Source organism: Coregonus clupeaformis, unplaced genomic scaffold (assembly GCF_020615455.1).
Source record: "Coregonus clupeaformis isolate EN_2021a unplaced genomic scaffold, ASM2061545v1 scaf2287, whole genome shotgun sequence".
NCBI lineage: Eukaryota > Metazoa > Chordata > Actinopteri > Salmoniformes > Salmonidae > Coregonus > Coregonus clupeaformis.
Window position 1 is genome coordinate 40,001 of NW_025535741.1, and position 22,061 is coordinate 62,061.

Here is a 22,061-nt window from a genome sequence, read left to right on the forward strand (position 1 = left end):
TGTGGGTCACAGTGTATAATACAGGATTCACCCTACTGTGGGTCACAGTGTATAATACAGGATGCACCCTACTGTGGGTCACAGTGTATAATACAGGATTCACCCCACTGTGGGTCACAGTGTATAATACAGGATTCACCCTACTGTGGGTCACAGTGTATAATACAGGATTCACCCTACTGTGGGTCACAGTGTATAATACAGGATGCACCCTACTGTGGGTCACAGTGTATAATACAGGATTCACCCCACTGTGGGTCACAGTGTATAATACAGGATTCACCCCACTGTGGGTCACAGTGTATAATACAGGATTCATCCTACTGTGGGTCACAGTGTATAATACAGGATTCACCCTACTGTGGGTCACAGTGTAGAATACAGGATTCACCCTACTGTGGGTCACACTGTATAATACAGGATTCACCCCACTGTGGGTCACAGTGTATAATACAGGATTCATCCTACTGTGGGTCACAGTGTATAATACAGGATTCACCCCACTGTGGGTCACAGTGTATAATACAGGATTCACCCCACTGTGGGTCACAGTGTATAATACAGGATTCATCCTACTGTGGGTCACAGTGTAGAATACAGGATTCACCCCACTGTGGTTCACAGTGTAGAATACAGGATTCACCCCACTGTGGGTCACATTGTATAATACAGGATTCACCCTACTGTGGGTCACAGTGTATAATACAGGATTCACGGTGGGTCACAGTGTATAATACAGGATTCATCCTACTGTGGGTCACAGTGTATAATACAGGATTCACTGTGGGTCACAGTGTATAATACAGGATTCATCCTACTGTGGGTCACAGTGTATAATACAGGATGCACTGTGGGTCACAGTGTATAATACAGGATTCATCCTACTGTGGGTCACAGTGTATAATACAGGATTCACTGTGGGTCACAGTGTATAATACAGGATTCATCCTACTGTGGTTCACAGTGTAGAATACAGGATTCATCCTACTGTGGGTCACAGTGTATAATACAGGATTCACAGTGGGTCACAGTGTATAATACAGGATTCACTGTGGGTCACAGTGTATAATACAGGATTCACCCTTCAGTGGGTCACAGTGTATAATACAGGATTCACTGTGGGTCACAGTGTATAATACAGGATTCACCCTACTGTGGGTCACAGTGTATAATACAGGATTCACCCTTCAGTGGGTCACAGTGTATAATACAGGATTCACCCTTCAGTGGTTCACAGTGTATAATACAGGATTCATCCTACTGTGGGTCACAGTGTAGAATACAGGATTCACCCCACTGTGGGTCACAGTGTATAATACAGGATTCACCCCACTGTGGTTCACAGTGTAGAATACAGGATTCACCCCACTGTGGGTCACAGTGTATAATACAGGATTCACCCTACTGTGGGTCACAGTGTATAATACAGGATTCACTGTGGGTCACAGTGTATAATACAGGATTCATCCTACTGTGGGTCACAGTGTATAATACAGGATTCACTGTGGGTCACAGTGTATAATACAGGATTCATCCTACTGTGGGTCACAGTGTATAATACAGGATTCACTGTGGGTCACAGTGTATAATACAAGATTCATCCTACTGTGGTTCACAGTGTAGAATACAGGATTCATCCTACTGTGGGTCACAGTGTATAATACAGGATTCACTGTGGTTCACAGTGTATAATACAGGATTCACCCTTCAGTTGGTCACAGTGTATAATACAGGATTCACCCTTCAGTGGGTCACAGTGTATAATACAGGATTCACCCTACTGTGGGTCACAGTGTATAATACAGGATTCACCCTTCAGTGGGTCACAGTGTATAATACAGGATTCACTGTGGTTCACAGTGTAGAATACAGGATTCACCCTACTGTGGGTCACAGTGTATAATACAGGATTCACCCTTCAGTGGGTCACAGTGTATAATACAGGATTCACCCTTCAGTGGTTCACAGTGTATAATACAGGATGCACCCTTCAGTGTGGGTCACAGTGTATAATACAGGATGCACCCTACTGTGGGTCACAGTGTATAATACAGGATTCATCCTATTGTGGGTCACAGTGTATAATACAGGATTCACCCCACTGTGGGTCACAGTGTATAATACAGGATTCATCCTATTGTGGGTCACAGTGTATAATACAGGATGCACCCTACTGTGGGTCACAGTGTATAATACAGGATTCACCCCACTGTGGGTCACAGTGTATAATACAGGATTCACCCTACTGTGGGTCACAGTGTATAATACAGGATGCACCCTTCAGTGTGGGTCACAGTGTATAATACAGGATGCACCCTACTGTGGGTCACAGTGTATAATACAGGATTCATCCTATTGTGGGTCACAGTGTATAATACAGGATGCACCCTACTGTGGGTCACAGTGTATAATACAGGATGCACCCTTCAGTGGTTCACAGTGTATAATACAGGATTCATCCTACTGTGGGTCACAGTGTATAATACAGGATGCACCCTACTGTGGGTCACAGTGTATAATACAGGATTCACCCTACTGTGGGTCACAGTGTATAATACAGGATGCACCCTTCAGTGGTTGACAGTGTATAATACAGGATGCACCCTTCAGTGTGGGTCACAGTGTATAATACAGGATGCACCCTACTGTGGGTCACAGTGTATAATACAGGATGCACCCTTCAGTGGTTCACAGTGTATAATACAGGATGCACCCTTCAGTGTGGGTCACAGTGTATAATACAGGATGCACCCTTCAGTGTGGGTCACAGTGTATAATACAGGATGCACCCTTCAGTGTGGGTCACAGTGTATAATACAGGATGCACCCTTCAGTGTGGGTCACAGTGTATAATACAGGATGCACCCTTCAGTGGGTGAGTAAGTGTGTGTCAGTAGTGTACTAACCTTAGGCCCTTTCCTCGCCAGGACCCCGCCACATCTCGGACCCTCACCCTCATCTCCAAGACCATCCAGACCCTGGGTAGCCTGGCCAAGTCTAAATCAGCTAATTTCAAAGAGACGTACATGGCGGCCTTCTACGATTACTTCAGTGAGCAGAAGCATGCTGACGCTGTGAAGAACGTGAGTCTCATCGTCTACTCTCCTGCTTATGAAATTGAGAGTTCTTCCCCAACAATGCAGTGATCAGAATCAGGGGCGCAACTTTCTCTGGGGACAAGGGGGGCCACATTCTGAAATTGCATTTTTGTCAGGGTGGATTTATACATAAAAAGTGACTGGTAGTAGGATAAATAGATAGATACTAATGGTGATGGAAATCAATAATCAATGGACAGCAGTGTGATGGAGTAGAAAAGTGCTGGATAATGATAATGATCGATAATGATAATGATCGATAATGATAATGATCGATAATGATTTTAGCAGCAGCTTAGGTTGGTGTCTGAGTGGGTAGAGACCTGTGGATGGGTCAGTGTGGATAGTCTGTGGGAGAGGGAGAGCAGTAGTCGTTAGCCATTTAACAGTCTTATGGCCAAGGGGGGTAGAAGCTGTTTAGGACTCTGTTTGTCTGAGCACCGGTACCGCCTGCAGGAGAGGAGCAGGGTGAACAGTCCATGCCTCGGGTGGCTGGAGTCTTTGGCAATTTTTAGACACCGCCTGGCAGACTACGTCTTGGATGGCTGGGAGCTCACCCACAGCGATGCGCTGGGCCGTCTGCACCACAATCTGTAGGGCCTTCCGGTCGAGGGCGGTGCAGTTGCCATACCAGACGGTGATACAACCAGTCAGGATGCTCTCGATGGTGCAGCTGTAAAAGTTCCTGAGGATCTGAAGGGGCCATGCCGAATGGTTTCAGCCTCCCGAGGGAGAAGAGGCGTTGTGCCGTGCCTTCTTCACGATTGTTCTGGCGTGAGAGGACCACGTGAAGTCCTCAGTGATGTGGACACCGAGGAACTTGAAGCTCTCGACCCTCTCCACTGCGGCTCCGTCGATGTGGACGGGGGTGTGCCCCCCCCCCCCACCGTTTCCTGTAGTCCATTATCAGCTTTCTGACGTTGAGAGGGAGGTTGTTGTCATGGCACCACACTGTCAGGTCTCTGACCTCCTCCCTATAGGCTGTCTGATCGCCTTTGGTTAATTGATGATGGAGTTGGAGTCGTGCGCGGCCACACAGTCGTGGGTAAACAGGGGTTACAGGAGGGGGCTAAGCACACATCCCTGGGGGGCCCCGTGTTGAGAGTCAGCTTGGCGGAGGTGATGTTGCCTAGGCTCTGGTCAAAAGAAGTGTACTTCATAGGGAATAGGGTGTGATTTGGGGCACCAGAAGTAGTGTACCACATAGGGAATAGGGTGTGATTTGGGACACCAGAAGTAGTGCACCACATAGGGAATAGGGTGTGATTTGGGACACCAGAAGTAGTGCACCACATAGGGAATAGGGTGCCATTTGGGACACCAGAAGTAGTGCACCACATAGGGAATAGGGTGTGATTTGGGACACCAGAAGTAGTGCACCACATAGGGAATAGGGTGTGATTTGGGACACCAGAAGTAGTGCACCACATAGGGAATAGGGTGTGTGTCAGGGCGTGCTGTAGGTGCAATAGTGGAATCAAACGCAGGACTCAGAACGATATTCCAAAGGCTTGTATTACTGCCCAAACTAAGGCAAAAGGACAACTTTGCCCGAAGGCAAAAATACGCACGAAGGCGAAAGGTAACAGCGCACAAACAGGTGCGAAAATACTCCAGCGTAGTGGAGAGAAGCTCAACCGAGCAATACACACAACTGACGGAAAATAATTACACACAACACTAGACAAACACAACGAGAAACTTATAGGACACTAATACGCCAAAACAGAAACAGGTGTGGAAACAAACAGACAAAAGCAAACGAACATGAAACATAGAGCGGTGGCAGCTAGAATTCCGGAGACGACGAACGCCGAAACCTGCCCGAACAAGGGAGAGAGGCAGCCTCGGCCGAAACGGTGACAGTACCCCCCCTTGACGCGCGGCTCCAGGCGTGCGCCGACTCCGGCCTCGGGGGACGACCAGGAGGACGCGGAGCAGGGCGCGTCGGATGCCCCCGATGGAATTCCGTCCAGGAGCGACGGGTCCAAAACGTCTCTCCTCGGCACCCAGCACCGCTCCTCCGGACCGTACCCCTCCCACTCCACTAGATACTGGAGACCCCCATCCGACGTCTCGAATCCAAGATGGATCTCACGGAGTACGCCGGTGCCCCTCGATGTCCAACGGGGCGGAGGAGTCTCCAAGATCTCATCTTCTTGGAGTGGGCCCGCTACCACCGGCCTGAGAAGGGACACATGGAACGAGGGGTTAATACACTTATACTCCACAGGTAGCTGTAATCTATAACATACCTCGTTCAACCTTCTCAGGACTTTAAATGGCCCTACAAACCGCCAACCCAGTTTCCGACAGGGCAGGCGGAGGGGCAGGTTTCTGGTAGAGAGCCAGACTCGATCACCAGGTGCGTACACCGGTGCCTCACTGCGGTGGAGATCAGCGCTCGCCTTCTGACGTCGGAGGGCCCGCTGCAGGTGGACGTGTGCAGCGTTCCAAGTCTCCTCCGAGCGCCGCGCCCACTCATCCACCGCAGGAGCCTCGATCTGGCTCTGCTGCCAGGGTGCCAGAACCGGCTGGTAACCTAACACACATTGAAATGGAGTTAGGTTAGTGGAGGAATGGCGTAGGGGAATTCTGGGCCATCTCGGCCCAGGGAACGTACCTTGACCACTCCTCCGGCCGGTCCCGGCAGTATGTTCTGAGAAACCTACCCACATCCTGGTTTACGCGTTCCACCTGCCCATTACTCTCCGGGTGGTAACCCGAGGTGAGGCTTACCGAGACCCCCAACCGCTCCATAAACGCTCTCCAGACTCTGGAGGTGAATTGGGGACCCCGATCAGCCACAATGTCCTCGGGTACCCCGTAGTGCCGGAACACATGGGTAAACAGTGCCTCGGCAGTTTGTAGGGCAGTAGGAAGACCCGGCATGGGGAGCAAACGACAGGCCTTAGAGAACCGGTCCACAACGACCAGGATGGTAGTATTCCCTTGGGAGAGGGGAAGGTCTGTTATAAAGTCCACTGAGAGGTGGGACCATGGTCGTTGTGGAACGGGCAGGGGTAGCAACTTACCCCTAGGTAGATGTCTAGGCGCCTTACACTGGGCGCACACCGAGCAGGAGGAAACATAAACCCTCACATCCCTTGCCAACGTGGGCCACCAGTACTTGGCACTAAGACAGTGCACTGTCCGGCCGATACCCGGATGTCCAGAGGAGGGTGACGTGTGAGCCCAATAGATCAATCGATCCCGAACCTCGAGCGGAACGTACTTCCGACCCTCCGGGCACTGTGGTGGACTAGGGTCGGTGCGTAACGCCCGCTCGAGGTTCAGAATCGACCTCCCACACTACCGGTGCCACCAGACACGACTCAGGCAGTATGGGAGTGGGCTCCACGGACCTCTCCTCCGTGTCATACCGCCGAGACAGCGCATCTGCCTTGCCATTCTGTGACCCAGGGATGTACGTGATCTTAAAAGTAAACCTGGTCAAGAACATACTCCATCTTGCCTGGCGAGGGTTCAGCCTCCTCGCCGCCCGGATGTACTCCAGGTTACGGTGGTCCGTCAAAATGAGGAAAGGGTGTTGAGCCCCCTCAAGCCAGTGCCTCCACACCTTTAGAGCCTGTACCACGGCTAACAGCTCCCTGTCCCCTACGTCATAGTTCCGCTCCGCCGGACTGAGCTTCTTGGAATAAAAAGCACAGGGGCGGAGTTTAGGTGGCGCGCCAGACCGTTGTGACAGCACGGCTCCTAAACCGGCCTCCGACGCGTCCACCTCTACCTGGAACGGCAAAGAGGGATCCGGATGCGCCAGCACCGGGGCCGAGGTAAACAGGTCCTTCAGCCTCCCAAACGCCCTGTCCGCCTCGGCCGACCACTGCAGACGCACCGGACCCCCCTTCAACAGAGACGTGATGGGAGCTGCCACCTGTCCAAAACCCCGGATAAACCTCCTGTAGTAATTTGCAAACCCCAAAAACTGCTGCACCTCCTTCACAGTAGTTGGTGTTTGCCAATTACGCACGGCCCGACACCCGGTCTACCTCCATCTTCACCCCTGACGCAGACAACTGATAACCCAAAAAGGAGACCGACTCCTGGAAAAACAGACACTTCTCTGCCTTCACATACAGGTCGTGCTCCACCAGCCTCCGCAACACTCTACGCACCAGGGCCACATGCTCGACACGGGTAGGCGAGTACACGAGAATGTCATCAATGTACACCACCACTCCCTGCCCCTGCATGTCCCTGAAGATCTCATCCACGAATGATTGGAAAACTGACGGAGCGTTCATCAACCCGTATGGCATGACCAGATACTCGTAATGGCCCGAGGTGGTACTAAAGGCTGTTTTCCATTCATCACCCTCCCTGATGCGCACCAAGTTGTACGCGCTCCTGAGATCTAATTTCGTGAAGAAACGCGCCCCATGCAACGACTCAGTCATGGTCGCAATCAGCGGGAGTGGATAACTATACTTCACCGTAATCTGATTGAGACCACGGTAATCGATGCACGGGCGCAAACCACCATCCTTTTTCTTCACAAAAAAGAAACTCGAGGACGCAGGGGAAGTGGAAGGCCGTATGTATCCTTGTCTCAGAGATTCGTCTATGTAAATCTCCATAGCTTTCTTCTCCTCCTGAGACAGAGGATACACATGGCTCCGTGGGAGCGCAGCTCCTGCCTGGAGGTCTATCGCACAATCCCCCTGCCTATGGGGTGGCAACCGCGTCGCCCTCGCCTTACTAAACGCAATAGCCAAATCCCCATACTCAGGTGGAACGTGCAATGCGGGCACCTGGTTTGGACTCTCCACCGAGGTAGCCCCTACGGAAACGCCCAAACATCTACCCACACACTGAGCAGACCACTCCATCAGAGCCCTCTCCTGCCACGAAATAGCTGGGTTATGAGTACTCAACCAGGGCATGCCCAGCACCACCGGATACGCAGGAGAGTCAATCAGGAACAGCTGAATCATCTCCTGATGATCCCCCTGCGCACACATCCTAAGTGGCGCCGTGACTTCCCTGATCAAGCCCGTACCCAACGGACGACTATCTAGGGCATGAACGGGGAAAGGAACATCAACAGGAATAAGGGGAATCTCTAACGCTAAACAAAACTTTTTATCAATAAAATTCCCAGCCGCGCCTGAATCTACCAGCGCCTTATGCTGGGAATGAGGTGCTACCTGTGGAAAACTGACAGGTATACAAAAATGGGCAACAGTGAGCTCTGGGTGAGTGGGCGCCTACTCACCTGGAGGGAATCCCCAGTGCGGGACCTGTCGTCATCTCCCCCAGGAGGCCATCCCCAGCACCTAGCCGCGGTGTGTCCTCCCCCGACCACAGTTGGTGCAGTGGATGGACCCCCTAGCCTGCCGACTCCTCCTCTCTCTAGCGCCAGCGCCCCGAGCTCCATAGGACACGGCTCGGAGGCGCTGGAGGGTGAAATGGACGGACCCTCCGCAGGACGTCCGCGGGTAGCCAGCAGGTTATCCAGCCTGATGGACATGTCGACCAGCTGGTCGAAAGAGAGGCTGGTGTCCCTACAAGCTAGCTCCCGACGGACGTCCCTCTCGTAGGCTACATCTGTATAGATCGATGAGGGCCCGATCATTCCACCCTGCATCTGCCGCTAGAGTACGGAATTCGAGAGCGAATTCCTGGGCACTCCTCCTCCCCTGCCGGAGGAAGACCAGACGCTCCCCCGCCGCTTTCCCCTCCGGGGATGGTCAAATACCGCCCTGAAGCGGCGGGAGAACTCGTCGTAGGTAATCGTCGTGGCGTCGATCTTCCTCCACTCCGCGTTGGCCCACTCCAACGCTTTTCCCGGCCAGGCAGGAGATCAGGGCGGACACGCTCTCATGCCCCGAAGGTGCCGGGTGCACTGTGGCCAGGTATAGCTCCACCTGGAGTAGGAATCCCTGACACCCAGCCGCGGTTCCGTCGTAGGCCCTCGGGAGAGATAGTCGGACTCCTCGAGGTTCCGGCGCTGGAATGGGCGGGCTGGCCGATGGTGCTGGCAGGGAGGGAGGCGGTGGAGGCGTACCCCAGCCTCGGATGGTGGAAATCACCTCCTGCAGGGCGGTCCCCATCTGCTGGATCTGATCTCGTTGGTCCCGAACCTGGGCCTCCAGTCTCATCTGGGCTGCTTCGGCCCCTGCTGATTCCATTGGTGGTGTGTAATTCTGTCAGGGCGTGCTGTAGGTGCAATAGTGGAATCAAACGCAGGACTCAGAACGATATTCCAAAGGCTTGTATTACTGCCCAAACTAAGGCAAAAGGACAACTTTGCCCGAAGGCAAAAATACGCACGAAGGCGAAAAGTAACAGCGCACAAACAGGTGCGACAAATAGTAACTGCGCACAAACAGGTGCGAAAATACTCCAGCGTAGTGGAGAGAAGCTCAACCAAGCAATACACACAACTGACGGAAAATAATTACACACAACACTAGACAAACACAACGAGAAACTTATAGGACACTAATACGCCAAAACAGAAACAGGTGTGGAAACAAACAGACAAAAGCAAACGAACATGAAACATAGAGCGGTGGCAGCTAGAATTCCGGAGACGACGAACGCCGAAACCTGCCCGAACAAGGGAGAGAGGCAGCCTCGGCCGAAACCGTGACAGTGTGATTTGGCAGGTAGCTTAGAGAATAATAGCGTTGGGCCAGTACCCGAAAGGTCGCTGGTTCGAATCCCCGAGCCGACTAGGTGAAAAATCTGCCGATGTGTCCTTGAGCAAGGCACTTAACCCTAATTGCTCCTGTAAGTCGCTCTGGATAAGAGTGTCTGCTAAAATGACTAAAATGTCAAATGTAAATTTGAGATGCGCCCTCTGTCTGTCTGTCTGTCTGTCTGTCTGTCTTTAGTTCCTGGACCTGATCTCGTCGTCAGGGAGATGGGACCAGAAGAGTATCGAGACTCCCATCATGCTGAAAGAGGGGTAAGAGAGAGAGAACACAGGGGGGTAATACTGAGGGGGTTAGGGGTAAGAGAGAGAACACAGGGGGGTAACACTGAGGGGGTTAGGGGTAAGAGAGAGAACACAGGGGGGTAACACTGAGGGGGTTAGGGGGTAAGAGAGAGAACACAGGGGGGTAACACTGAGGGGGTTAGGGGTAAGAGAGAGAACACAGGGGGGTAACACTGAGGGGGTTAGGGGTAAGAGAGAGAACACAGGGGGGTAACACTGAGGGGTTAGGGGTAAGAGAGAGAACACAGGGGGGTAACACTGAGGCGGTTAGGGGTAAGAGAGAGAACACAGGGGGTAACACTGAAGGGGTTAGGGGTAAGAGAGAGAGAACACAGGGGGGTAACACTGAGGGGGTTAGGGGTAAGAGAGAGAACACAGGGGGGTAACACTGAGGGGGTTAGGGGTAAGAGAGAGAACACAGGGGGGTAACACTGAGGGGGTTAGGGGTAAGAGAGAGAACACAGGGGGGTAACACTGAGGGGGTTAGGGGTAAGAGAGAGAACACAGGGGGGTAACACTGAGGGGGTTAGGGGGTAAGAGAGAGAACACAGGGGGGTAACACTGAGGGGGTTAGGGGTAAGAGAGAGAACACAGGGGGTAACACTGAGGGGGTAAGGGGTAAGAGAGAGAACACAGGGGGGTAACACTGAGGGGGTAAGGGGTAAGAGAGAGAACACAGGGGGGTAACACTGAGGGGGTTAGGGGTAAGAGAGAGAGAACACAGGGGGTAACACTGAAGGGGTTAGGGGTAAGAGAGAGAACACAGGGGGGGTAACACTGAGGGGGTTAGGGGTAAGAGAGAGAACACAGGGGGGTAACACTGAGGGGGTAAGGGGGTAAGAGAGAGAGAACACAGGGGGGTAACACTGAGGGGGTTAGGGGTAAGAGAGAGAACACAGGGGGGTAACACTGAGGGGGTTAGGGGTAAGAGAGAGAACACAGGGGGGTAACACTGAGGGGGTTAGGGGTAAGAGAGAGAACACAGGGGGGGTAACACTGAGGGGGTTAGGGGTAAGAGAGAGAACACAGGGGGGTAACACTGAAGGGGTTAGGGGTAAGAGAGAGAACTGAGGGGGTTAGGTGGTTCCAAACTTCTTCCATTTAAGAATGATGGAGGCCACTGGGTTCTTGGGGACCTTCAATGCTGCAGACATTTTTTGGTACCCTTCCCCAGATCTGTGCCTCGACACAATCCTGTCTCTGAGCTTTACGGACAATTCCTCCGACCTCATGGCTTGGTTTTTACTCTGACATGTACTGTCAACTGTGGGATCTTATATAGACAGGTGTGTGCCTTTCCAAATCATGTCCCATCAATTGAATTTACCACAGGTGGACTCCAATCAAGTTGTAGAAACATCTCAAGGATGATCAATGGAAACAGGATTCACCTGAGCTCAATTTCGAGTCTTATAGCAAAGGGTCTGAATACTAATAATAATAATAATATAATAATAATATGCCATTTAGCAGACGCTTTTATCCAAAGCGACTTACAGTCATGCGTGCATACATTTTTGTGTATGGGTGGTCCCGGGGATCGAACCCACTACCTTTGCGTTACAAGCGCCGTGCTCTACCAGCTGAGCTACAGAGGAACACTTATGTAAATAACATATTTCTGTTTTTTATTTTTAATAAACGTGCAGAATTCGAGGCAAAATGTGATTTATTTATATTAAATCCATTTTAGAATAAGGCTGTAACGTAACAAAATGTGGAAAAAGTCAAGGGGTCTGAATACTTTCCGAATGCACTGTACTCCTACCTGTGGTCACCTCAGAGGATGTGTCAAAACAGAACAGTCCAATTACAACTCACTATCTTCACCATCCACTTCAATGACCATTTGAATCCTGGAACACTGATGGAATGTTTCTCTGAAGGCTTCTCTTGCTGATTATCTCTCCTCCTTCTCTCCTCCTTCTCTCCTCCTTCTCTCCTCCTTCACTCCTCCTTCTCTCCTCCTTCTCTCCTCCTTCTCTCACTCCTTCTCTCCTCCTTCTCTCCTTCTCTCACTCCTTCTCTCCTCCTTCTCTCCTCCTTCTCTCCTCCTTCTCTCACTCCTTCTCTTACTCCTTCTCTCCTCCTTCTCTCCTCCTTCTCTCCTCCTTCACTCCTCCTTCTCTCCTCCTTCTCTCACTCCTTCTCTCCTCCTTCTCTCCTTCTCTCCTCCTTCTCTCCTCCTTCTCTCCTCCTTCTCTCACTCCTTCTCTTACTCCTTCTCTCCTCCTTCTCTCCTCCTTCTCTCCTCCTTCTCTCCTCCTTCTCTCACTCCTTCTCTCACTCCTTCTCTCCTCCTTCTCTCCTCCTTCTCTCCTCCTTCTCTCACTCCTTCTCTCCTCCTTCTCTCCTCCTTCTCTCCTCCTTCTCTCACTCCTTCTCTCACTCCTTCTCTCCTCCTTCTCTCCTCCTTCTCTCACTCCTTCTCTCCTCCTTCTCTCACTCCTTCTCCCCTCCTTCTCTCCTCCTTCTCTCCTCCTTCTCTCACTCCTTCTCTCCTCCTTCTCTCCTCCTTCTCTCCTCCTCCTCTCCTCCTTCTCTCCTCCTTCTCTCACTCCTTCTCTCACTCCTTCTCTCCTCCTTCTCTCCTCCTTCTCTCACTCCTTCTCTCCTCCTTCTCTCCTCCTTCTCTCCTCCTTCTCTCCTCCTTCTCTCCTCCTTCTCTCTCCTCCTTCTCTCCTCCTTCTCTCCTCCTTCTCTCCTCCTTCTCTCCTCCTTCTCTCCCTCCTTCTCTCCTCCTTCTCTCCTCCTTCTCTCCTCCTTCTCTCCTCCTTCTCTCCTCCTTCTCTCCTCCTTCTCTCCTCCTTCTCTCCTCCTTCTCTCACTCCTTCTCTCCTCCTTCTCTCACTCCTTCTCTCCTCCTTCTCTCCTCCTTCTCTCCTCCTTCTCTCACTCCTTCTCTCCTCCTTCTCTCCTCCTTCTCTCACTCCTTCTCTCCTCCTTCTCTCCTCCTTCTCTCACTCCTTCTCTCACTCCTTCTCTCCTCCTTCTCTCACTCCTTCTCTCCTCCTTCTCTCCTCCTTCTCTCCTCCTCCTTCTCTCCTCCTTCTCTCCTCCTTCTCTCCTCCTTCTCTCACTCCTTCTCTCCTCCTTCTCTCCTCCTTCTCTCCTCCTTCTCTCCTCCTTCTCTCCTCCTTCTCTCCTCCTTCTCTCCTCCTTCTCTCCTCCTTCTCTCCCTCCCTAATTTCTTCCTCTCTCCAGGTTCATGATCAAGCGAGCCCAGGGGAGGAACCGTTTTGGGATGAAGAACTTCAAGAAGAGGTGGTTCCGCCTCACTAACCATGAGTTTACCTACCACAAAACCAAAAGTAAGGCTAAAGGTTTGTGGGGGCTCTTCTACGGGTTGTCAGATCTGGTTCTACGTCTGGTCTGTTAGTGTGCTCAAAGTTCTGTGTGTGTTTGTGTATGTGTGTGTGTGTGTGTGTGTGTGTGTGAATGTGTGTGTTATAGAGGTGTAGTTAGTTGGATGGTATCCACTATGTGTTATAGAGGTGTAGTTAGTTGGATGGTATCCACTATGTGTTATAGAGGTGTAGTTAGTTGGATGGTATCCACTATGTGTTAGAGAGGTGTAGTTAGTTGGATGGTATCCACTATGTGTTAGAGAGGTGTAGTTAGTATCCACTATGTGTTAGAGAGGTGTAGTTAGTTGGATGGTATCCACTATGTGTTAGAGAGGTGTAGTCAGTTGGATGGTATCCACTATGTGTTAGAGAGGTGTAGTTAGTTGGATGGTATCCACTATGTGTTAAGGAGGTGTAGTTAGTTGGATGGTATCCACTATGTGTTAGAGAGGTGTAGTTAGTTGGATGGTATCCACTATGTGTTATAGAGGTGTAGTCAGTTGGATGGTATCCACTATGTGTTAGAGAGGTGTAGTCAGTTGGATGGTATCCACTATGTGTTATAGAGTTCAGCGATCTGGAGCCGTCAGTCCTTGTGAGCAGCGGGGGCCCTCGTCGGTGGCTCTGAGTTGTTTTCCCCACAAGCGGGTGATAACGGTGTTTGTCTGGAGTCCCTGTAGCCACATGCGTCTGGTGTCTGAGCCGTTGAATTGAGACTCCTCCTCTTTGTCCCTATAATGTGTATTTCTGCTTGTTTGATTGTCTTGCGGAGGTCACAGATGGTCTGTTTGTACTCGTCCACGTTTCCAGTCCGTTACCTTGGTTAAATGCGGTGGTTCACGCTTTCAGTTTTGCGCGAATGCTGCCATCTATCCACGGTTTCTGGTTTGGGCTCTAATGGTCACTGTAGGAACAACATCCTCTATGCACTTCCTGATGAACGCAAAGACAGAGTTTTTGTCGATTTTTCGTTTTTGTGATTAACTTTGTGAGCAGGAATCAAAGCCAAGCTGCAATGGAGAAAACTACCCAGTACGCACGCACGCGCGCACACACACACACACACACACACACACACACACACACACACACACACACACACAGCTGTCTGTTCTGGTGTCTGATGCAGTACCTTGTTTTCTCCAGGTGAGGGAGCTCTCTGCAGAATCCCTATAGAGAACATCCTGGCTGTAGAGAGGCTGGAGGAGGAGTCATTCAAGATGAAGAACGTAAGAATACAACCACCAACCACCAAACACCAACCGCCAAACACCAACCACCAAACACCAACCGCCAAACACCAACCACCAACCGCCAAACACCAACCGCCAAACACCAACCGCCAAACACCAACCACCAAACACCAACCACCAACCACCAACCGCCAAACACCAACCGCCAAACACCAACCGCCAAACACCAACCGCCAAACACCAACCGCCAAACACCAACCGCCAAACACCAACCGCCAAACACCAACCACCAACCGCCAAACACCAAACACCAACCACCAAACACCAACCGCCAAACACCAACCACCAACCACCAACCGCCAAACACCAACCGCCAAACACCAACTGCCAAACACCAACCACCAACCACCAAACACCAACCACCAAACACCAACCACCAAACACCAACCACCAAACACCAACCACCAAACACCAACCACCAAACACCAACCACCAACCGCCAAACACCAACCGCCAAACACCAACCGCCAAACACCAACCACCAACCACCAACCACCAACCACCAAACACCAAACACCAACCACCAAACACCAACCACCAAACACCAACCGCCAAACACCAACCGCCAAACACCAAACACCAACCAACAAACACCAAACACCAACCACCAAACACCAAACACCAAACACCAAACACCAAACACCAACCACCAAACCACCAAACCACCAACCACCAACCACCAACCACCAGCCCAAACCAATACTGTATTAATATTATGAGCCTAAACAACCTCCCAGTCCAGACTACAGATAGTCTGTCCATCTATTTAGATCTACATTGGGTTCCAGGACTACAGATAGTCTGTCCATCTATTTAGATCTACATTGGGTTCCAGGACTACAGATAGTCTGTCCATCTATTTACATCTACATTGGGTTCCAGGACTACAGATAGTCTGTCCATCTATTTAGATCTACATTGGGTTCCAGGACTACAGATAGTCTGTCCATCTATTTAGATCTACATTGGGTTCCAGGACTACAGATAGTCTGTCCATCTATTTACATCTACATTGGGTTCCAGGACTACAGATAGTCTGTCCATCTATTTACATCTACATTGGGTTCCAGGACTACAGATAGTCTGTCCATCTATTTAGATCTACATTGGGTTCCAGGACAGATAGTCTGTCCATCTATTTAGATCTACATTGGGTTCCAGGACTACAGATAGTCTGTCCATCTATTTACATCTACATTGGGTTCCAGGACTACAGATAGTCTGTCCATCTATTTAGATCTACATTGGGTTCCAGGACTACAGATAGTCTGTCCATCTATTTAGATCTACATTGGGTTCCAGGACTACAGATAGTCTGTCCATCTATTTAGATCTACATTGGGTTCCAGGACTACAGATAGTCTGTCCATCTATTTACATCTACATTGGGTTCCAGGACTACAGATAGTCTGTCCATCTATTTACATCTACATTGGGTTCCAGGACTACAGATAGTCTGTCCATCTATTTACATCTACATTGGGTTCCAGGACTACAGATAGTCTGTCCATCTATTTACATCTACATTGGGTTCCAGGACTACAGATAGTCTGTCCATCTATTTAGATCTACATTGTGTTCCAGGACTACAGATAGTCTGTCCATCTATTTACATCTACATTGGGTTCCAGGACTACAGATAGTCTGTCCATCTATTTACATCTACATTGGGTTCCAGGACTACAGATAGTCTGTCCATCTATTTACATCTACATTGGGTTCCAGGACTACAGATAGTCTGTCCATCTATTTACATCTACATTGGGTTCCAGGACTACAGATAGTCTGTCCATCTATTTAGATCTACATTGGGTTCCAGGACTACAGATAGTCTGTCCATCTATTTACATCTACATTGGGTTCCAGGACTACAGATAGTCTGTCCATCTATTTACATCTACATTGGGTTCCAGGACAGATAGTCTGTCCATCTATTTAGATCTACATTGGGTTCCAGGACAGATAGTCTGTCCATCTATTTACATCTACATTGGGTTCCAGGACTACAGATAGTCTGTCCATCTATTTACATCTACATTGGGTTCCAGGACTACAGATAGTCTGTCCATCTAGTTAGATCTACATTGGGTTCCAGGACTACAGATAGTCTGTCCATCTATTTAGATCTACATTGGGTTCCAGGACTACAGATAGTCTGTCCATCTATTTAGATCTACATTGAGTTCCAGGACTACAGATAGTCTGTCCATCTATTTACATCTACATTGGGTTCCAGGACTACAGATAGTCTGTCCATCTATTTACATCTACATTGGGTTCCAGGACAGATAGTCTGTCCATCTATTTAGATCTACATTGGGTTCCAGGACAGATAGTCTGTCCATCTATTTACATCTACATTGGGTTCCAGGACTACAGATAGTCTGTCCATATATTTAGATCTACATTGGGTTCCAGGACTACAGATAGTCTGTCCATCTATTTACATCTACATTGGGTTCCAGGACTACATATAGTCTGTCCATCTATTTACATCTACATTGGGTTCCAGGACAGATAGTCTGTCCATCTATTTAGATCTACATTGGGTTCCAGGACAGATAGTCTGTCCATCTATTTACATCTACATTGGGTTCCAGGACTACAGATAGTCTGTCCATCTATTTACATCTACATTGGGTTCCAGGACTACAGATAGTCTGTCCATCTATTTAGATCTACATTGGGTTCCAGGACTACAGATAGTCTGTCCATCTATTTAGATCTACATTGGGTTCCAGGACTACAGATAGTCTGTCCATCTATTTACATCTACATTGGGTTCCAGGACAGATAGTCTGACATCTATTTAGATCTACATTGGGTTCCAGGACAGATAGTCTGTCCATCTATTTACATCTACATTGGGTTCCAGGACAGATAGTCTGTCCATCTATTTAGATCTACATTGGGTTCCAGGACAGATAGTATGTCCATCTATTTAGATCTACATTGGGTTCCAGGACTACAGATAGTCTGTCCATCTATTTACATCTACATTGGGTTCCAGGACTACAGATAGTCTGTCCATCTATTTACATCTACATTGGGTTCCAGGACAGATAGTCTGTCCATCTATTTAGATCTACATTGGGTTCCAGGACAGATAGTCTGTCCATCTATTTACATCTACATTGGGTTCCAGGACTACAGATAGTCTGTCCATCTATTTACATCTACATTGGGTTCCAGGACTACAGATAGTCTGTCCATCTATTTAGATCTACATTGGGTTCCAGGACTACAGATAGTCTGTCCATCTATTTAGATCTACATTGGGTTCCAGGACTACAGATAGTCTGTCCATCTATTTACATCTACATTGGGTTCCAGGACAGATAGTCTGACATCTATTTAGATCTACATTGGGTTCCAGGACAGATAGTCTGTCCATCTATTTACATCTACATTGGGTTCCAGGACAGATAGTCTGTCCATATATTTAGATCTACATTGGGTTCCAGGACAGATAGTCTGTCCATCTATTTAGATCTACATTGGGTTCCAGGACTACAGATAGTCTGTCCATCTATTTAGATCTACATTGGGTTCCAGGACTACAGATAGTCTGTCCATCTATTTACATCTACATTGGGTTCCAGGATACAGATAGTCTGTCCATCTATTTACATCTACATTGGGTTCCAGGACAGATAGTCTGTCCATCTATTTACATCTACATTGGGTTCCAGGACAGATAGTCTGTCCATCTATTTACATCTACATTGGGTTCCAGGAACAGATAGTCTGTCCATCTATTTACATCTACATTGGGTTCCAGGACTACAGATAGTCTGACATCTATTTACATCTACATTGGGTTCCAGGACTACAGATAGTCTGTCCATCTATTTACATCTACATTGGGTTCCAGGACTACAGATAGTCTGTCCATCTATTTACATCTACATTGGGTTCCAGGACTACAGATAGTCTGTCCATCTATTTACATCTACATTGGGTTCCAGGACTACAGATAGTCTGTCCATCTATTTACATCTACATTGGGTTCCAGGACTACAGATAGTCTGTCCATCTATTTACATCTACATTGGGTTCCAGGACTACAGATAGTCTGTCCATCTATTTAGATCTACATTGGGTTCCAGGACTACAGATAGTCTGTCCATCTATTTACATCTACATTGGGTTCCAGGACTACAGATAGTCTGTCCATCTATTTACATCTACATTGGGTTCCAGGACAGATAGTCTGTCCATCTATTTAGATCTACATTGGGTTCCAGGACAGATAGTCTGTCCATCTATTTACATCTACATTGGGTTCCAGGACTACAGATAGTCTGTCCATCTATTTACATCTACATTGGGTTCCAGGACTACAGATAGTCTGTCCATCTAGTTAGATCTACATTGGGTTCCAGGACTACAGATAGTCTGTCCATCTATTTAGATCTACATTGGGTTCCAGGACTACAGATAGTCTGTCCATCTATTTAGATCTACATTGAGTTCCAGGACTACAGATAGTCTGTCCATCTATTTACATCTACATTGGGTTCCAGGACTACAGATAGTCTGTCCATCTATTTACATCTACATTGGGTTCCAGGACAGATAGTCTGTCCATCTATTTAGATCTACATTGGGTTCCAGGACAGATAGTCTGTCCATCTATTTACATCTACATTGGGTTCCAGGACTACAGATAGTCTGTCCATATATTTAGATCTACATTGGGTTCCAGGACTACAGATAGTCTGTCCATCTATTTACATCTACATTGGGTTCCAGGACTACATATAGTCTGTCCATCTATTTACATCTACATTGGGTTCCAGGACAGATAGTCTGTCCATCTATTTAGATCTACATTGGGTTCCAGGACAGATAGTCTGTCCATCTATTTACATCTACATTGGGTTCCAGGACTACAGATAGTCTGTCCATCTATTTACATCTACATTGGGTTCCAGGACTACAGATAGTCTGTCCATCTATTTAGATCTACATTGGGTTCCAGGACTACAGATAGTCTGTCCATCTATTTAGATCTACATTGGGTTCCAGGACTACAGATAGTCTGTCCATCTATTTACATCTACATTGGGTTCCAGGACAGATAGTCTGACATCTATTTAGATCTACATTGGGTTCCAGGACAGATAGTCTGTCCATCTATTTACATCTACATTGGGTTCCAGGACAGATAGTCTGTCCATCTATTTAGATCTACATTGGGTTCCAGGACAGATAGTATGTCCATCTATTTAGATCTACATTGGGTTCCAGGACTACAGATAGTCTGTCCATCTATTTACATCTACATTGGGTTCCAGGACTACAGATAGTCTGTCCATCTATTTACATCTACATTGGGTTCCAGGACAGATAGTCTGTCCATCTATTTAGATCTACATTGGGTTCCAGGACAGATAGTCTGTCCATCTATTTACATCTACATTGGGTTCCAGGACTACAGATAGTCTGTCCATCTATTTACATCTACATTGGGTTCCAGGACTACAGATAGTCTGTCCATCTATTTAGATCTACATTGGGTTCCAGGACTACAGATAGTCTGTCCATCTATTTAGATCTACATTGGGTTCCAGGACTACAGATAGTCTGTCCATCTATTTACATCTACATTGGGTTCCAGGACAGATAGTCTGACATCTATTTAGATCTACATTGGGTTCCAGGACAGATAGTCTGTCCATCTATTTACATCTACATTGGGTTCCAGGACAGATAGTCTGTCCATATATTTAGATCTACATTGGGTTCCAGGACAGATAGTCTGTCCATCTATTTAGATCTACATTGGGTTCCAGGACTACAGATAGTCTGTCCATCTATTTAGATCTACATTGGGTTCCAGGACTACAGATAGTCTGTCCATCTATTTACATCTACATTGGGTTCCAGGACAGATAGTCTGTCCATCTATTTACATCTACATTGGGTTCCAGGACAGATAGTCTGTCCATCTATTTACATCTACATTGGGTTCCAGGACAGATAGTCTGTCCATCTATTTACATCTACATTGGGTTCCAGGACAGATAGTCTGTCCATCTATTTACATCTACATTGGGTTCCAGGACAGATAGTCTGACATCTATTTACATCTACATTGGGTTCCAGGACTACAGATAGTCTGTCCATCTATTTACATCTACATTGGGTTCCAGGACTACAGATAGTCTGTCCATCTATTTAGATCTACATTGGGTTCCAGGACTACAGATAGTCTGTCCATCTATTTAGATCTACATTGGGTTCCAGGACTACAGATAGTCTGTCCATCTATTTACATCTACATTGGGTTCCAGGACAGATAGTCTGACATCTATTTAGATCTACATTGGGTTCCAGGACAGATAGTCTGTCCATCTATTTACATCTACATTGGGTTCCAGGACAGATAGTCTGTCCATCTATTTAGATCTACATTGGGTTCCAGGACAGATAGTATGTCCATCTATTTAGATCTACATTGGGTTCCAGGACTACAGATAGTCTGTCCATCTATTTACATCTACATTGGGTTCCAGGACTACAGATAGTCTGTCCATCTATTTACATCTACATTGGGTTCCAGGACAGATAGTCTGTCCATCTATTTAGATCTACATTGGGTTCCAGGACAGATAGTCTGTCCATCTATTTACATCTACATTGGGTTCCAGGACTACAGATAGTCTGTCCATCTATTTACATCTACATTGGGTTCCAGGACTACAGATAGTCTGTCCATCTATTTAGATCTACATTGGGTTCCAGGACTACAGATAGTCTGTCCATCTATTTAGATCTACATTGGGTTCCAGGACTACAGATAGTCTGTCCATCTATTTACATCTACATTGGGTTCCAGGACAGATAGTCTGACATCTATTTAGATCTACATTGGGTTCCAGGACAGATAGTCTGTCCATCTATTTACATCTACATTGGGTTCCAGGACAGATAGTCTGTCCATCTATTTAGATCTACATTGGGTTCCAGGACTACAGATAGTCTGTCCATCTATTTAGATCTACATTGGGTTCCAGGACTACAGATAGTCTGTCCATCTATTTACATCTACATTGGGTTCCAGGACAGATAGTCTGTCCATCTATTTACATCTACATTGGGTTCCAGGACAGATAGTCTGTCCATCTATTTACATCTACATTGGGTTCCAGGACAGATAGTCTGTCCATCTATTTACATCTACATTGGGTTCCAGGACAGATAGTCTGTCCATCTATTTACATCTACATTGGGTTCCAGGACAGATAGTCTGACATCTATTTACATCTACATTGGGTTCCAGGACAGATAGTCTGACATCTATTTAGATCTACATTGTGTTCCAGGACAATTGCTCCTATGTCTCCAAGGACCTGGTCTTCTGCAGGAGTTAGATAGGGTTTATCCAGTTCTG

The 22,061-nt window shown here is 48.0% G+C and overlaps 1 protein-coding gene across 1 annotated transcript in view; it reads left to right on the forward strand.

Annotated features, from left to right (window-relative positions):
* The window catches only part of rasa3 (RAS p21 protein activator 3), a gene marked incomplete at its 5' end in the record, with an annotated part of 77,675 nt that overhangs the window by 39,832 nt on the left and 15,782 nt on the right, over nucleotides 1–22,061 (forward strand). Inside the window, 4 exons of the mRNA XM_045219336.1 lie at nucleotides 2,928–3,083; nucleotides 9,959–10,032; nucleotides 13,267–13,385; nucleotides 14,556–14,638. Coding sequence (XP_045075271.1) covers nucleotides 2,928–3,083; nucleotides 9,959–10,032; nucleotides 13,267–13,385; nucleotides 14,556–14,638 — 432 coding nt within the window. The remainder of the gene's footprint in view (nucleotides 1–2,927; nucleotides 3,084–9,958; nucleotides 10,033–13,266; nucleotides 13,386–14,555; nucleotides 14,639–22,061) is intronic.